Here is a 15912-nt window from a genome sequence, read left to right as displayed (position 1 = left end):
TACGCCTGATATGCTACAGAGAGTGTGGAACGAGTTGGAGTATCGGGTTGATATTCCTCGAGTGTCTGGAGGGGGCCATATTGAACATCTCTGAACTTGTTTTTGAGTGAAAAAAAAAACCTTTTTAAATACTCTTTGTAATGATGTATAACAGAAGGTTATATTATGTTTCTTTCATTAAATACACATTTTTAAAGTTGTGGTATTCTTTTTGAATCACCCTGTACATAGGGAGAAACGATCATCACAATGCCGACTGCTGTAGCCGAGCGGTTCTAGGCGCTTCAGTCCGGAACCGCGCTGCTGCTACGGTCGCAGGTTCGAATCCTGCCTCGGGCATGGATGTGTGTGATGTCCTTAGGTTAGTTAGGTTTAAGTAGTTCTAAGTCTAGGGGACTGATGACTTCAGATGTTAAGTCCGATAGTGCTCAGAGCTATTTGAACCATTTTTTTTTTGTCATCATAATAAAATATGAGAAATCAGAGACCTCGCGGAAAGATCATTTTTTCCGCTCCCTTTTCGACGTTGGAGTAATAGACAATTACTATGAAGATGTCCGCCCCTGGTAGCTGAGTGGTCAGCGCGACGGAATCTCATACCTAACGGCCCATGTTCGATTCCTGGCTGGGTCGGAGATTTTCTGCGCTCAGGGACCAGTGTTGTCCTTCTCATCATCATTTGATGCCCATCGATAGGCAAGTCGCAGAAGTGGCGTCAACTGGAAAGACTTGCACCAGGCGAACGGTCTACCCGACGGGAGGCCCTAGGCAAACGGCATTTACCTTTACTGTGTTGATGTTTCGGTGACGCCTCTGCCAGGCACTTAAGTGCCACTTGCAGCGTATCCAAGTAGATGTAGATGTAGCATCTCAATGAATAACTGGCTAGCCACACTGGATTGATAACGCAATTTGTTGACTGGTGCAACAGGCTGAACGAGTCCCTTGGAAGCTTGCCAGGCTTGCGGAAATCCGAGTTGGATTGCTTTAACCACTGTGCCTCAGCACACATGCAAATTTATGTCTTCGTTGCGGCATGTTGAAGTGCTATGGTTTCGGCGGAGATGGGGGAAGGGAGGCTGGAAGGAGAATTTGTATACCTGTGGTTCACCGGGCTGCACATACAGGCTGGTCAGAAAATGTGTAAAATGCTTGTAGGGATGTTACAGGGCAGGTTGTACTGAGGCATAAATGTTAAGAAAAGAACTCGATACGGTGCTCCGTTTCCGAGTTATTTAGCACAGTTTTAGCCAATCGGGGCGTCGCGCGCTCACACTCAAGCGGCCTGCCAGGGGCGGTGTTGCCCAACGAGTGCTTTGTCTCGTTAGCTGAAACTTGAATTTACGGGCGCGACGAACTGATTGGGTAACTTCAATGGTAAATAACTCGGAAACGGCGCAACGTATCGAATTTTTTTCTTAACATTTATGCCTCAGTACAACCTGCCCTGTAATATCCCTACAAGCATTTTCTGACCACCCTGTATGTACCTGCTCTGGCGAACACTCGGGCAGATATCGCACCATGACAGGCTGTCATAACAACATTTCGGTATTCTGATGTCGGTAGTTAAACAGTTTGCCCTCGTGATTTTTCTGGTATTCGTTACACGCACACACTTACGTTGAGTCACTTCTGATGTACAGTGTAATCGCTGTAGTGGGACCGCACACGTTTCAAAGACGCACAGCTGGCAGCTGTGCGTCTCGACCTCGCAACCCTACGTCAGCACCTTGACACCGGAGTACTACTTGCTGGCCAGTGGACTCACCTTGCTCGCCATGCTGCCAGTGGAGTGTGCTGCTTGCAGACCTCTGCGTGGAGTGCAGGCGGCCGCGAGCGTCCGCTTATATAGTAGGGGGCCTGGCCAGCACATCCTGTGCCGCCCTGGCCTCGTGCCGCGCTCGGGCTTTCACTGAGGGACGTGCCACACATGGTTCATGCGACGGCGATGAGGAAGCCTGCCGCTTCCTAACAGCGCCGTGTGTGGACACGCGCTCCAGCCCGACAAGCTCACGTTTAACTCGAATCGAATCGCAAACAATCATTCCAAAGAGAAAACTTAATTCAATTCGCCGTCTACGCTCCACAAGCCGCCCTACAGAGCATGGCGAGGGGTACGTCTGGTACTGTGAGGTTATAATTAAAGAGCAGCTACTCGAGGAATTACAGTCAGGGGTCTTAATCATCTTATGGCAAGAAAAGTTGGTAGGTATTCCGATGCCTTAATGCGGAACAGATTTACTCTGGAAAAAAATTTCGAGGGGCATTCAATCAGTAATGCAACGTATCTTTTTTTCTGAAAGGAAGCTGGTTTTATTCAGGATTTCAACACACTCTTGCCTACAAAAGCCTATTTTGCAATATAGTATCCATTGAGTATGAACACCTGCCGCCGCGTTAGGGAGAGGGGCTGCATGTCCCCTTGGCACTACTCAACTCGTCGACGTCGGAGTCAACGTCTTGCTACACCAATAATCTCCCCATCATCCGCGTACTGCTTCGCAGAGTGTATCGTTCACTGGGCCAAAGAGATGTGGGAGTCGGAAGGCGCGAGATCCTGGCTATAGGGTGAATGACGAAGCACAGTCCACCGATGTTTTGTGAGCTCCCTTTTGGTGCGCAGCCTTGTGCGAGGCCTCACTTTTTCATAGAGAAAGAGAATTTCCTTTGCATTTTTGTGGCTACGAACATGCTGAAACCATTTCTTCATTTTCCAGGACTTACCACAATACGTTGGGGCGTTTGAAAAGTCCGTGCAAAGTCCGAGAGATGGCACCACCGGCGCGTGTCGAGGTCATGTTTAGTTAGTAGCATCTGTGGAAAGAACGCACATCAAGTTTCAGCCATATTGGTCTATGTCTTTGTGTTTGGCATTAGTGTGAATCGAGGAAGTTGAGTGATTGTCAAAAAATGGACGAAAAAGAATTTCGTGTGGTGATTAAATATTACTTTATGAAAGGCAAAACGCATCAGGAGAAGCTTCATTAACATTACGATGACTCAGCAGCTTCGAATAGAACAGTTTATAGGTGGTTTCAAAATTTTCGGAGTGGCCATATGGGCAAAAGTGATGCTGGACGTTCTGGATCCCCTGTGGAGACTACGACGCCAGAAATCATTGATAAAATCCATGATATGGTGATGGATGACAGAAGAGTTAAGGTGCGTGAAATTGCTAGTGCTGTGGGCATCTCGAATGAACGGATATATAATATTTTGCATTAACATTTGGACGTGAGAAAGCTGTCCGCAAGATTGGTTCCGTGATTTTACTCACGGATGACCAAAAACGGAATCGTGTCAAGTGCTGCAAGGATTGTTTGCTGCTGTTCAGGAAGAATCCGCAGGACTTTAAGCGTCATTTCGTCACTGTGGATAAAACATGGCTACATTACTACACTCCTGAGACCAAACAACAATCTAAACAATGGGTTACCAAGGAACAATCTGCACCAAAAAAGGCGAAGACCATTCCCTCGGCCGGAAAGGTTATGGCGACTGTCTTTTGGGATTCGCAAGAGGTAATCCACATCGACTACCTGGAAAAAGGTAAAACAGTTACAGGTGCATTTTATTCATCATTATTGGACCGTTGAAAACTGACCTGCAAGTAAAACGCCGGCGATTGGACGCAAATTTGTTCTTTTCCATCACGACAATGCACCAGCACACACCTCAGCAGTTGTGGTCGCAATATTAAGGGAAACAGGATTCCAAATCGTTTCACATCCCCCCCCCCCCCCCTATTCTCCTGACTTCACTCCCTCAGACTACTATTTGTTCCCAAATTTGAAGAAATGGCTGGCGGGACACAGATTCTATTCAAACGAGGAGGTGATTGCACCAACTAATACCTATTTTGCAGACTTGGACAATTCCTGTTATTTGGAAGGGATAAACAAATTAGAACAGCGTAGGACGAAGTTAAAAGTCTAAAAGGAGACTATGTAGAAGAAAAAAAGTTTTCCCCAAACACGTAAGTAGTTTTTATTTTTCCATGGACTTTTCGAACGCCCTTCGTAAGTAATGCAACATATCTTTTTCTGAAAGGAATCTGGTTTTGTTCAGGATTTCAACACACTCTTTTGCCTACAAAACGCTATATTTCAACATAATATCCGTTCAGTGCGAAGACCTGTCGCCGCGTTAGTGAGAGGGGCTGCATGTCCCCATGGAAGTACTCAATTCCTCGAAGTCAATGTCTTGCTAGATCAATGACCTCTTCGTCATCCACGTAGTGCTTCGAAGAGTGTATCCTTCACAGGGCCAAACAGAGGTGCGAGTCGAAAGGTGCCAGATCCGGGCTGTAGTCTGAATGACGAAGCACAGTCCATCGAACTTTTGTGAGCTCCTTTCGGGTGCGCAGCCTTGTGCGAGGCCTCGCTTTGTCATGGAGAAGGAGAATTTAGTTTGCATTTTTGTGGCTACGAACACGCTGAAGCCATTTCATCATTTGCCAGGAGGTAGCACAATACGAGGGGCGTTTGAAAAGTCCGTGCAAAGTCGGAGAGATGGCACCACCGGCGCGTATCGAGGTCATGTTTAGTTAATAGCATCTTTGGGAAGAACGCACACCAAGTTTCAGCCATATTGGTCTATTTCCTTTTGTTTGGCATTCGTCTGAATCAACGAAGTCGAGTGACTGTCAAAAAATGGACGAAGAAGAATTTCGCGTGGTGATTAAACATTACTTTATGAAAGGCAAAACGCCTCAGGAGACTAAAGAGAAGCTTCATAAACATTACAGTGACTCTGTACCTTCGATTAGAACAGTTTATAAGTGGTTTCAAAATTTTCAGAGTGGCGATATGTACACAAGTGATGCTGAACGTTCTGGACGCGATGTGGAGGCTACGACTCCAGAAATCATTGATAACATCCATGATATGGTGATGGATGACAGAAGAGTTAAGTCCGTGAGACTGCTAGTGCTGTGGGCATCTCGAATGAACGGGTACATAGTATTTTGCATAAACATTTGGACATGAGAAAGCTGTCCGCAAGATGTGTTCCGCCATTGCTCACGCTTGACCAAAAGCGGAATAGTGTGAAGTGTTGCATGGATTGTTTGCAGCTGTTCAGGAAGAATCCGCAGGACGTTAAGCGTCATTTCGTCACTGTGGATGAAACATGGCTACATTACTATACTCCTGAGACCAAAAAACAATCTAAACAATGGGTTACCAAGGAACAATCTGCACCAAAAAAGGCGAAGACCATTCCTTCGGCCGGAAAGGTTATGGCGATTGTCTTTTGGGATTCGTAGGGGACTACCTGGGAAAAGGTAAAACTATTACAGGTGCATATTATTCATCATTGTTGGACCGTTCGAAAACCGAGCTGCAAGTAAAACGCCGGCGATTGGGCCACAAAAAAGTCCTTTTAGATCACCTCACACCTCAGCAGTTGTGGTCGCAAAATTAATGGAAATAGGATTCAAACTCGTTTCACATCCCCCTTATTCTCCTGACTTGGTTCCCTCAGACTACTATTTGTTCCCCAATTTACACAAAAAGCTGGCGGGACATAGATTTTATTCAAACGGGGAGGTGATTGCAGCAACTAATAGCTATTTTGCAGACTTGGACAATTCTTATTATTCGGAAGGGATCAACAAATTGGAACAGCGTAGGACGAAGTGTTAAAGTCTAAGAGGAGACTATGTCGAAAAAAAAAAGTTTCCCCCAAAGGTTTGCTCAGGATTCCAACACACTCTTTTGCCTACAAAACCCTATTTTTCAACATAATATCCGTTGAGTACGAAGACCTGTCGCCGCGAAGGCCTGTATGTCCCCGTGGTACTACTCTATACGTAGACGTCGGAGTCAACGTCTTGCTACATCAATAATCTCCCCATCATCCACGTAGTGCTTCGTAGAGTGTATCCTTCACTGGGCCAAACAGAGATGGGAGCCCGAAGGTGCCAGATCCAGGCTGTAGGATGAATGACAAAGCACAGTCCACCGAAGTTTTGTGAGCTCCTTTCGTGTGCGCAGCACTGTGCGAGGCCTCGCTTTGTCATGGAGAAGGAGAATTTAGTTTGCATTTTTGAGGCTACGAACGCGCTGAAACCATTTCTGCGTTTTCCAGGACGTACCACAACATACTTCAAACTTGATCATTTCACCATGATGGAGGAAAATCCCTTAAGTCCGTAGTCATGACTTCTCGGGCTGAGGGTGCGACTTTGAACTTTTGCTTCAGAGAACAGGTGGTGTGGTGCTAAGATGGTGCGTTTCTGGAACCAGCTTCCATCGAGCCATTTTGATCTTTGAGTCGACTTCGATGATTATGTGTCTTCTTCACCTCTTTGGCGGGAGGGTTCAACGGTAGCGCGTGCGCTCTGCCAGAGACGGGTGCGGGTATTCGCGGTGTGGTGGGGAATGACGTCAGACTGTGTATGTATGTAGCACAGCCAGAGGCCGAGTTGGCATCACGAAGGAGCGTGGCCAGCAGCTACGACGTGTTTAATCGCGCAAGGCAGATCTATTGCCCATGGTGATAGCGTTTTCCTAGAGCTTGGAAGGAAAAGTTCCCTCGAGTGTGTTACAAGCTACACAGGCCGAATGAATTGGAGTCGTCGAGTTGCTCCTGTGGGTTGTGTACGTCATAACTGAATAGTCCAGTGTACAAAAACCATTTGGGACTGTTCCAGTTGTTTATCACTCAATTCGGTGTCGTGACTTGATACCTGGACAGCATTAAAGGAAGTTTAGCATCGCCCAACAAACAGACACGAAGTATGGCAAAATCCCTAGCTAGAAGTGCAACAAGTAGTGCGTAAGTCAGTGTCTGGCGTTCCAGACCACGCCGGGATATTTCTCCCATTCTCCTTTGTAGCTCATTATTGTAGTCTGGCGATTAAATGTGCGCCGAGATAACTGTGTGTCTTTTTAACTCTTAGGCCATTATTTTATTGGTGGTTTTAAGCAATTGATTCATTACATTTTAAGGGCCGCGACTGGCCAAGAATTTCACGGTGGTAGAGTGATATTTAAGCCCCCCCCCTCCCCCCTCCCTTGCATTTTTGTTGTTACTTTTTTGTGATTCCATCCTTCCGGTGAAGAGTTATGGTGTCGGAAGTTTAAATTGCCGTGTAAAGTTGAGTATATTTCTATTTTATTTTCTGTCCCGTGGAGCTCTTGTATTGGTTAAAATTCTTTGGTGTGCACGCATCTATCTGATTCATACGCAGAATAGAAGCGGCCTCATTACGGGGCTATTTGTCATATTGTTATGTTCTAGTAGCAACGGTTTTATGAATATTTTTCATTAATCAACTTGGATAACCAAACTTAAAAAAATTCTTTGGTGAAATTAATGCACCTCCTTAGTCGTGGAACTGGTTCTTGTTTTCACTAATAAAGCTTTTATGAATATTGTTTTATTTAGGGAAAGTTGGCTAGCGAAATGTTGCAAGATCTGTGTTTTGGACTTAATGTATTTCCTTTGCGGTTGGAAGTAATTAGAATTTTCATAGGAATCGTGTTGACATTAGTTTTATCTGTTGTTGTTGTTGCAGTCTTCTGTCCTGAGACTGGTTAGATGCAGCTCTCCGTGCTACCCTATCCTGTGCAAGCTTCTTCATTTCCCAGTACTTACTGCATCTTACATCCTTCTGAATCTGCTTAGTGTATTCACTCTTGGTCTCCCTCTCCGATTTTTACCCTCCATGCTGCCCTCCAACTTGTGATCCCTTCAGGCCTCAGAACATGTCCTACCAACCGGTCCCTTCTTCTTGTCAAGTTGTGCCACAAACTCCTCCCCAATTCTATTCAATACCTCCTCATTAGTTATGTGATCTACCCATCTAATCTTCAGCATTCTTCTGTAGCACCACATTTCGACAGCTTCTATTCTCTTTTTGGACAAACTATTTATCGTCCATGTTTCACTTCCATAGATGGCTACACTCCATACAAATACTTTCAGAAACGACTTCCTGACACTTAAATCGATACTCAATGTAAACAAATTTCTCTTCTTCAGAAACGCTTTCCTTGCAATTTGCCAGTCTACGTTTTATATCTACTCTACTTTGACCATCATCAGTTATTTTGCTCCCCAAATAGCAAAACTCGTTTACTACTTTAAGTGTCTCATTTCCTAATATAATTCGCTCAGCATTACCCGATTTAATTCGACTGCATTCCATTATCCCCGGTTTGCTTTTGTTGATGTTCATCTTATATCCTCCTTTCAAGACACTGTCCATTCCGTTCAACTGTTCTTCCAAGTCCTTTGCTGTCTCTGACAGAATTACAATGTCATCAGCAAACCTCAAAGTTTTTATTTCTTCTCCATGGATTTTCATACCTACTCCGAATTTTTCTTTTGTTTCCTTTACTGCTTGGTCAATATACAGATTGAATAACATCGGGGAGAGGCTACAACCCTGTCTCACTCCCTTCCCAACCACTGCTTCCCTTTGATGCCACTCGACTCTTATAACTGCCATCTGGTTTCTGTACAAATTGCAAATAGCCGTTCGCTCCCTGTATTTTACCCCTGCCACCTTCAGAATTTGAAAGAGAGCATTCCACTCAACTTTGTCAAAAGCGTTCTTTAAGTCTACAAATGCTAGAAACGTAGGTTTGTCTTTCCTTAATCTATTTTCTAAGATAAATCGTAGGGTCAGTATTGCCTCACGTGTTCTAACATTTCTGTGGAATCCAAACTGATCTTCCCCGAGGTCGGCTTCTACCAGTTTCTCCATTCGTCTGTAACGAATTCGTGTTAGTATTTTGCAGCCGTGGCTTATTAAACTGACAGTTCGGTAATTTTCACATCTGTCAACACCTGCTTTCTTTGGGATTGGAATTATTATATTCTTCTTGAAGTTTGAGGGTATTTCGCCTGTCTCATACATCTTGCTCACTAAATGGTAGAGTTTTGTTAGGCCTGGCTCTCCCAAGGATGTCATTAGTTCTAATGGGTTGTTGTCTACTCCCAGGGCCTTGTTTCGACTTATACCTTTCAGTGCTCTGTCAAACTCTTCACACAGTATCATATCTCCCATTTCATCTTCATCTACATTCCCTTACATTTCTATAATATTGTCCTCAACAACATCGCCCTTGTATACACCTTTTATATACTCTTTCCACCTTTCTGCGTTCCCTTCTTTGCTTAGAACTGGGTTTCCATCTGAGCTCTTGATATTCATACAAGTGGTTCTCTTTTCTCGAAAGGTCTCTTGAAATTTCCTTTAGGCAGTATCTATCTTACCCCTAGTGAGATAAGCCTCTATATCCTTACATTTGTCCTCTAGCCATCCCTGCTTAGCCATTTTGCACTATCTTTCGATCTCATTTTTGAGGCATTTCTATTCCTCTTTGCCTGCTTCATTTACTGCATTTTTATATTTTCTCCTTTCATCAGTTAAATTCAATATTTCTTCTGTTACCCAAGAATTTCTACTACTCCTCCTCTTTTTACCTACTTGATTCTCTGCTGCCTTCACCACTTCATCCCTCAAAGCTACCCATTTTTCTTCAACTGTATTTCTTTCCCCCATTCCTGTCATTTTTTCCCTTATGCTTTCCATGAAACTCTGTACAACCTCTGGTTTAGTCAGTTTATCCAGATCCCATTTCCTTAAATTCCCACCTTTTTGCAGTTTCTTCAGTTTTAATCTACAGGTCATAACCAATAGATTGTGGTCAGAGTCCACATCTGCCCCTGGAAATTTCTTACAATTTAAAACTGGTTCCTAAATCTCTGTCTTACCATTATATAATCTATCTGAAACCTGTCAGTATCTCCACGCTTCTTCCATGTATACAATCCTCTTTCGTTTCTTACCCCCAATCCATAGTCACCTAGTACGTTTCCTTCTCTCCCTTTTCCTACTGATGAATTCCAGTCACCCATGACTATTAAATTTTCGTCTCCCTTCACTATCTGAATAATTTCTTTTATTTCATCATACATTTCTTCAATTTCTTCGTCATCTGCTGAGCTAGTAGGCATATGAACTTGTACTACTGTGGTAGGCGTGGGTTTCGTATCTATCTTGGCCACAATAATGCGTTCACCATGCTGTTTGTAGTAGCTTACCCACATTCCTATTTTCCTATTCATTATTAAACCTATTCCTGCATTACCCCTATTTGATTTTGTGTTTACAACCCTGTAGTCACCTGACCAGAAGTCTTGTTCCTCCTGCCACCGAACTTCACTGATTCCCACTATATCTAATTTTAACCTATCCATTTCCCTTTTTAAATTTTCTAACCTACCTGCACGATTAAGGGATCTGACATTCCACGCTCCGATCCGTAGAACGCCAGTTTTCTTTCTCCTGATAACGACATCCTCTTGAGTAGTCCCCGCCCGGAGATCCGAATGGGGGACTATTTTACCTCCGGAATGTTTTACCCAAGAGGACGAAATCATCATTTAACCATACAGTAAAGCGGTCAGTGATATGGGTCTGTAATTCAGTGGGTTAGTTTTATTTCCTTTCTTGAATAATGATGTGACCTGTGCTACTTTCTAGTCTTTAGGACCATAGCGCCCACGTCCATCCTCTCCTGATACAAGATCACAGGTCGTTCGTGGCCTGTGAGCGCAGTGGACATCGTCGGAGTTATCGAAATCTCAGACGTTGTGGTGTCCTGCCCTCTTGGGGGATACTGTTCCCTTCGGCACATCGCTCCTTTCACCGCTCACCGATAGTGATGTGGGTGGCTTGATGTAATGTAGGGATAGGATAGTGATCTCTGTGGCTAAGATAACATTCTTTGGTGGAGAGCCCGTAAGTCTACGCTGAAGGCACGCCAACCTAACATGGCCTTGTTGTCCGCAGCAGGAGCAAGTTCGATTTTGGCCGTTGTACATGATGATGGTACTACACCCACCTACATTCGGGTGCGACGGGATATGTTTTGAGAGTTCGCCTGGCTTTGTACGTTTCGTATCTTTGCCAGCTTTCGCTATATGGCTGATCAACTTGCTATACGGTGGACACGCTGTCTTAACATCTTCCGACGCCTGAAAAGGAAGCTCAGATACTCGCACCAAGTCCCGCGTGGTCCACCGTGACGGCTCAGACATGACTGTCGGGGAGTTTGAGCTTAGGGGCGTCGGCGAACTTATTGACCACGTCAGTGCACGCGGTCGCAAATGACATCATTACGTAACGTTACTGGCCGTTGTGGTGTCACCGCCAGACACCACACTTGCTAGGTGGTAGCTTAAATCGGCCGCGGTCCATTTAGTACATGTCGGACCCGCGTGTCGCCACTGTGTGATCGCAGACCGAGCGCCACCACAAGGCAGGTCTCGAGATACGGACTAGCATTCGCCCCAGTTGCACGACGACTTTGCTAGCGACTACACTGACGAAGCCTTTCTCTCATTTGTCGAGAGACAGTTAGAATAGCCTTCAGCTAAGTCCATGGCTACGACCTAGCAAGGCGCCATTAGCCTTACATAGTTTGATAGTTATCGTATGAAATGTCTCAACAAGAAGAATGATGTATACAACAAGGATAAATAAAAGTTAAGTATTCGAGGAGCTGCATACTTTTCTTATTAGGTGTCACTACTTATCCTGTTCCAGAATTCACGCCCGTCTGCATTAGATAGCGTGCATTTCGGCCTCCTCTATCTACAAGGTGTTGGCACATTTGCCAACACATCATTGGCGATGAGGGAAACGTGTTCTTTCTAATTGCTTACATTTACTTGTGTCATGGCTTCGCCAGATGTACTGTCCGAATTTTATCGCTTGCAGAATCAGCAGACGCAGGCGTTATTGGATGCCCTTGGACAGCTCGTCCAGGGTCAACGTGCACTGCACAACGATGCGGCAGCCGCCGCTTCACCACTACCGCAGCCACAACTCGCAGTTGCACCGCAGTTTAGGCCCTACGACCCAGACGTGGAATCCTGGACGGAATGGTCAGGCCAGTTTGGATTCCATCTCGCCGCCTACAGAATTCAAGGTAATGAGCAGCAGCCGTTTTTGCTTTCGTGTGTAGGTGTGTGCACCTACCGTGTGATAGTGAAATTGTTTCCCCGACGCGACGTAGCAACTCTGTCCTATGAAGAAATTTTGTCTGCTTTAGATGCCTATTTCAAAGAAACAGTAAATGTCGTTGCAAAAAGGTATACGTTCTTTCGTACAAAACGTACGGCCGGTCAAACTAATAGGGAGTGGGTTGCAACTTTGCAAGGCCTTACAAGGGATTGTGCGTTTGAATGTGACTGTGGCCTTCCTTATTCAGATACTATGGTGCGTGATGCAATTGCACAGAACGTTTCTGATGTTTGAATACAGGAGCAAATTTTGAAACTAGTTAATCCCTCCCTTCAACAAGTGATAGACATATTGGATATACAAGACACACTTGACTTTCCTCAGGAATCTTTTGAAACTTCGCCAGCAGTGTGTAACATTACCCGGCCCGACGGGCGCGCTGCGCGGCCCGGTAAACTGCCCTCGCACTCGTCCAAGCAGCTGCCGCCACGCTCTACACCAGGTGTGCCGCGCCAGCACAAAAATGCAGTGAAATCATGCCCGTGGTGTGCAACTAGACATTCGCATGAACATTGCCCGTCACGCCAAGCTATTTGCTTTTTCTGTAATCAGAAAGGACATGTTCAAAGTGTTTGCCAGAAAAAGCTCAGATCAGACACTATTAATCATTCCAGGCCCTTTGCTTCGCGCCGGAATCGAACCAAGGACACTCAGGCTCATGGACCTTCGCCCATGGACATTCATGTAGTTACTTCCACTTCGTCCAGTGCCACTCTTTCTAACAGTGACTGTGTTCGTCCCACAAAAAGTGTGCGTCGACGTCGCCGAAAATCACGTCAATTAGCAAGTGATTCTGTACCTGTATCAGTTCAAATTGCACAAAACAGTCGCTCTTGTCGTCAGCAGGACAATAAACTTTTTGTAGATTTGGACTTTAATGGCAAGGTCATACCATTCCAGCTCGATACCGGAGCTGCAGTTTCATTGCTCAATCACGACACGTACAAACAACTGGGCAACCCTCCGTTGCGTGCCGCAAATGTTCAGTTAAAAAGTTATTCAGGACAGCAGATCCCTGTGTTAGGACAGTGCACTCTTCTTGCAACATACAAGGGACAAACAAAACTTGTGTCCTTTTACGTTCTTCGTTCTTCTTATGCAGTGAACTTGTTTGGTTTAGATTTATTTCAGTTGTTTAACATGTCTATAGTAAACCAGGTCCTATCAGTGAATCAGACTGTGCCTTCAGACAGTGTTTCTCGTATGTGTGAAGAATTTGCAGACATTTTTGCACCGGGCCTTGGTTGCGCTAAGAACTATGAAGCACACTTGGAATTGAAAGTAAACGCGCAACCGAAATTCTTCCGAGCGCGCAATGTTCCTCACGCATTGCGTGATGAGGTCGCAAGAACATTACACGATTTAGAATCACAAGGTGTAATTGAACGTGTGCAAGCTTCTCTCTGGGCCTCACCCTTAGTAATTTTGCCAAAACCTTCCGGAAAACTGAGACTTTGTGTGGACTTCAAGGCAACAGTGAATCCACAACTCGTGATTGCAACTTTTCCCTTACCCCGCCCGGAAGACCTGTTTGATAAACTGTGCCCAGGTAAATACTTTTCGAAGTTGGACCTAGCAGATGCGTACTTGAAAATCCCAGTGGACGCCGAATCCCAGCGCGTGTTGGTGGTTAACACGCATCTTGGTTTGTACCGATTCAAAAGACTGCCATTCGGGTGTGCATCCGCCCCTGCATTGTTTCAGCAATATTTACAAACTATTTGTGCGTCGTTCCCTACTGCTGCGAACTATCTGGACGATATTGTGATCTCCGGAAAGACGGCAGACGAGCATTTAGCACACCTACGAACATTATTTCAGATATTGCGCCAACATGGTCGTCGCTTGCGGAAGGACAAATGTGTGTTTTTTGCTCGTGACTTACCATATCTGGGACATGTCATAAATGCACAAGGCATACATCCCAGTCCAGAGCACCTCCGTGCCATACAGGATTTGCCTTCGCCACAGAATATGAAACAGCTACAGAGTGTGTTGGGTAAAATTAACTATTATCATCGCTTTCTGCGCAATGCCTCTTCCATTTCAGCTCCGCTTCATCGCTTACGCCGTAAGGGTGTTCCGTTCGTCTGGACGACGGAATGCGAACGCGCCTTTCGCCAGTTGAAATCGGCGTTGCTTTCAAATACTTGTCTTACGCCATTCGATCCCTAGAAACCCCTTTTGTTGATGGTAGATGCATCGGATTTCGGGATCGGTGCTGTGCTTGCGCACAAAGATGGGTCGCATGATCGCCCTATTGCCTTTGCGTCCAAATTGCTCTCGTCTGCGCAAAGAAATTATTCCCAGATAGAGAAAGAAGCTTTGGCTCTCGTCTTTGGTGTTACTAAGTTCCATGATTTCTTGTATGGTCGTCACTTTACCATCATCACAGACCACAAACCTTTGCCATCGCTTTTTCATCCGAACAACCCTGTACCTCCACGTACAGCGCAGAAATTCATTCGCTGGTCTATTTTCCTCTCGCAGTACCGCTAAGATATCTTGTATCGGTCCACTGCTAAGCACGGAAACGCCGATGCGTTGTCCCGTTTGCCTGTTGCTGAGGATAAAGCATTCGATTCTTCCGAACTTGCTTGCATGTTCATTGATGCGGAAACCGATGAAGTGGTCGAATCGTTTCCGATTGATTTTCGTCGTGTAGCTACAGCCACAGCTGCTGACCCTGTCCTTGCTAACGTTTTGCGTTTTGTTGCTACGCAATGGCCCTTGTCAAAGTCTCGGATCGAGGATCCGTTGGTTCGCCGATTTTTTGCCCACAAGGAGAGACTTTTTGTTCGACGTGGTGTTTTGCTGTTGCGTTCTGATTATGATCAGTCCAGAGTAGTGGTCCCACGTTCGTTACAGTCCTCTGTCTTACGGCTTCTTCACCAAGGACATTGGGGTATAGTGCAAACTAGACAACTTGCTCGTCAGCACTGTACTTGGTTCGGAATCGATGCTGCGATTACGAATATGTGTTGTTCTTGCATGGCGTGTGCCGAACAACAATCCGCACCGCCGCGGAAAGTCTTTGCATGGCCAAAAGCCACTTCCCCTTGGCAACGCTTGGACATCGATTTTGCTGGTCCATTCTGGAATGCTCGATGGTTGGTTCTGGTAGATGCCTTCAGTAATTTTCCATTTGTTGTCCGAATGTCTTCCACGACGTCATCTGCCACCATCCAAGTGTTGTCCGCTATTTTTTGCATTGAAGGTCTTCTGCAGACTATTGTTTCCGACAATGGCCCACAATTCATGTCCGCAGAATTTCAGTCATTCTGCCAGGCCAATGGTATTCACCATCTGACATCCGCGCCGTTTTCGCCTCAGTCAAACGGTGCCGCTGAACGATTGGTCCGGACTTTCAAGTCACAGATGTTGAAGTTGAAAGAATCGCATTCTCGGGAGGACGCGTTGTTGCTCTTTTTGTCATCGTATCGCTCTCAGCCCCGAGATGGTCGCTCGCCGGTTGAGTTGCTCCACGGTCGTCCTCATCGAACCTTGATGTCGTTGCTGCACCCGCCGCATCAGGTTCCTGTGCAGCGGCAGACTCCTGCTTTTGCTCCAGGCGACGTTGTATTCTATCGCAACTATCGAGGTTCACGGCGTTGGCTCGCAGGGCGCATTCTTCGCTGCCTCGGCCGCGCGATGTATTTGGTTTTGGGGGCCTCTGGTGAGGTGCGTCGGCATCTCAATCAGCTGCGCCTCTGTCGTCGCACGGGTTCTGCCGCTCCCCGTCTGCTTTCAGCGACGGTGCCGTCCGGTCAGCGCCCTGGGGACCCATCTACTGGCTCGCCTCATCCCCAGGTGTTACCGACGATGCCTTCCATTTTGCCCCATGGCGACGCGCCGCCGCCGCC

At 45.9% G+C, this 15912-nt stretch overlaps 1 protein-coding gene across 1 annotated transcript in view; it reads right to left on the bottom strand.

Annotated features, from left to right (window-relative positions):
* LOC126454872 (bromodomain-containing protein DDB_G0280777-like) overlaps positions 1–1876 on the bottom strand; it is a 77862-nt gene extending 75986 nt beyond the window's left edge. Inside the window, exon 1 of the mRNA XM_050091137.1 lies at positions 1772–1876. Coding sequence (XP_049947094.1) covers positions 1772–1876 — 105 coding nt within the window. The remainder of the gene's footprint in view (positions 1–1771) is intronic.
* Between the last annotated feature and the right edge of the window lie 14036 nt (positions 1877–15912).

This window comes from Schistocerca serialis, chromosome 1, assembly GCF_023864345.2.
Source record: "Schistocerca serialis cubense isolate TAMUIC-IGC-003099 chromosome 1, iqSchSeri2.2, whole genome shotgun sequence".
Lineage (NCBI taxonomy): Eukaryota > Metazoa > Arthropoda > Insecta > Orthoptera > Acrididae > Schistocerca > Schistocerca serialis.
Note: the sequence above shows the minus strand (reverse complement) of the source record. Positions and strands in the feature narration are given on the sequence as shown.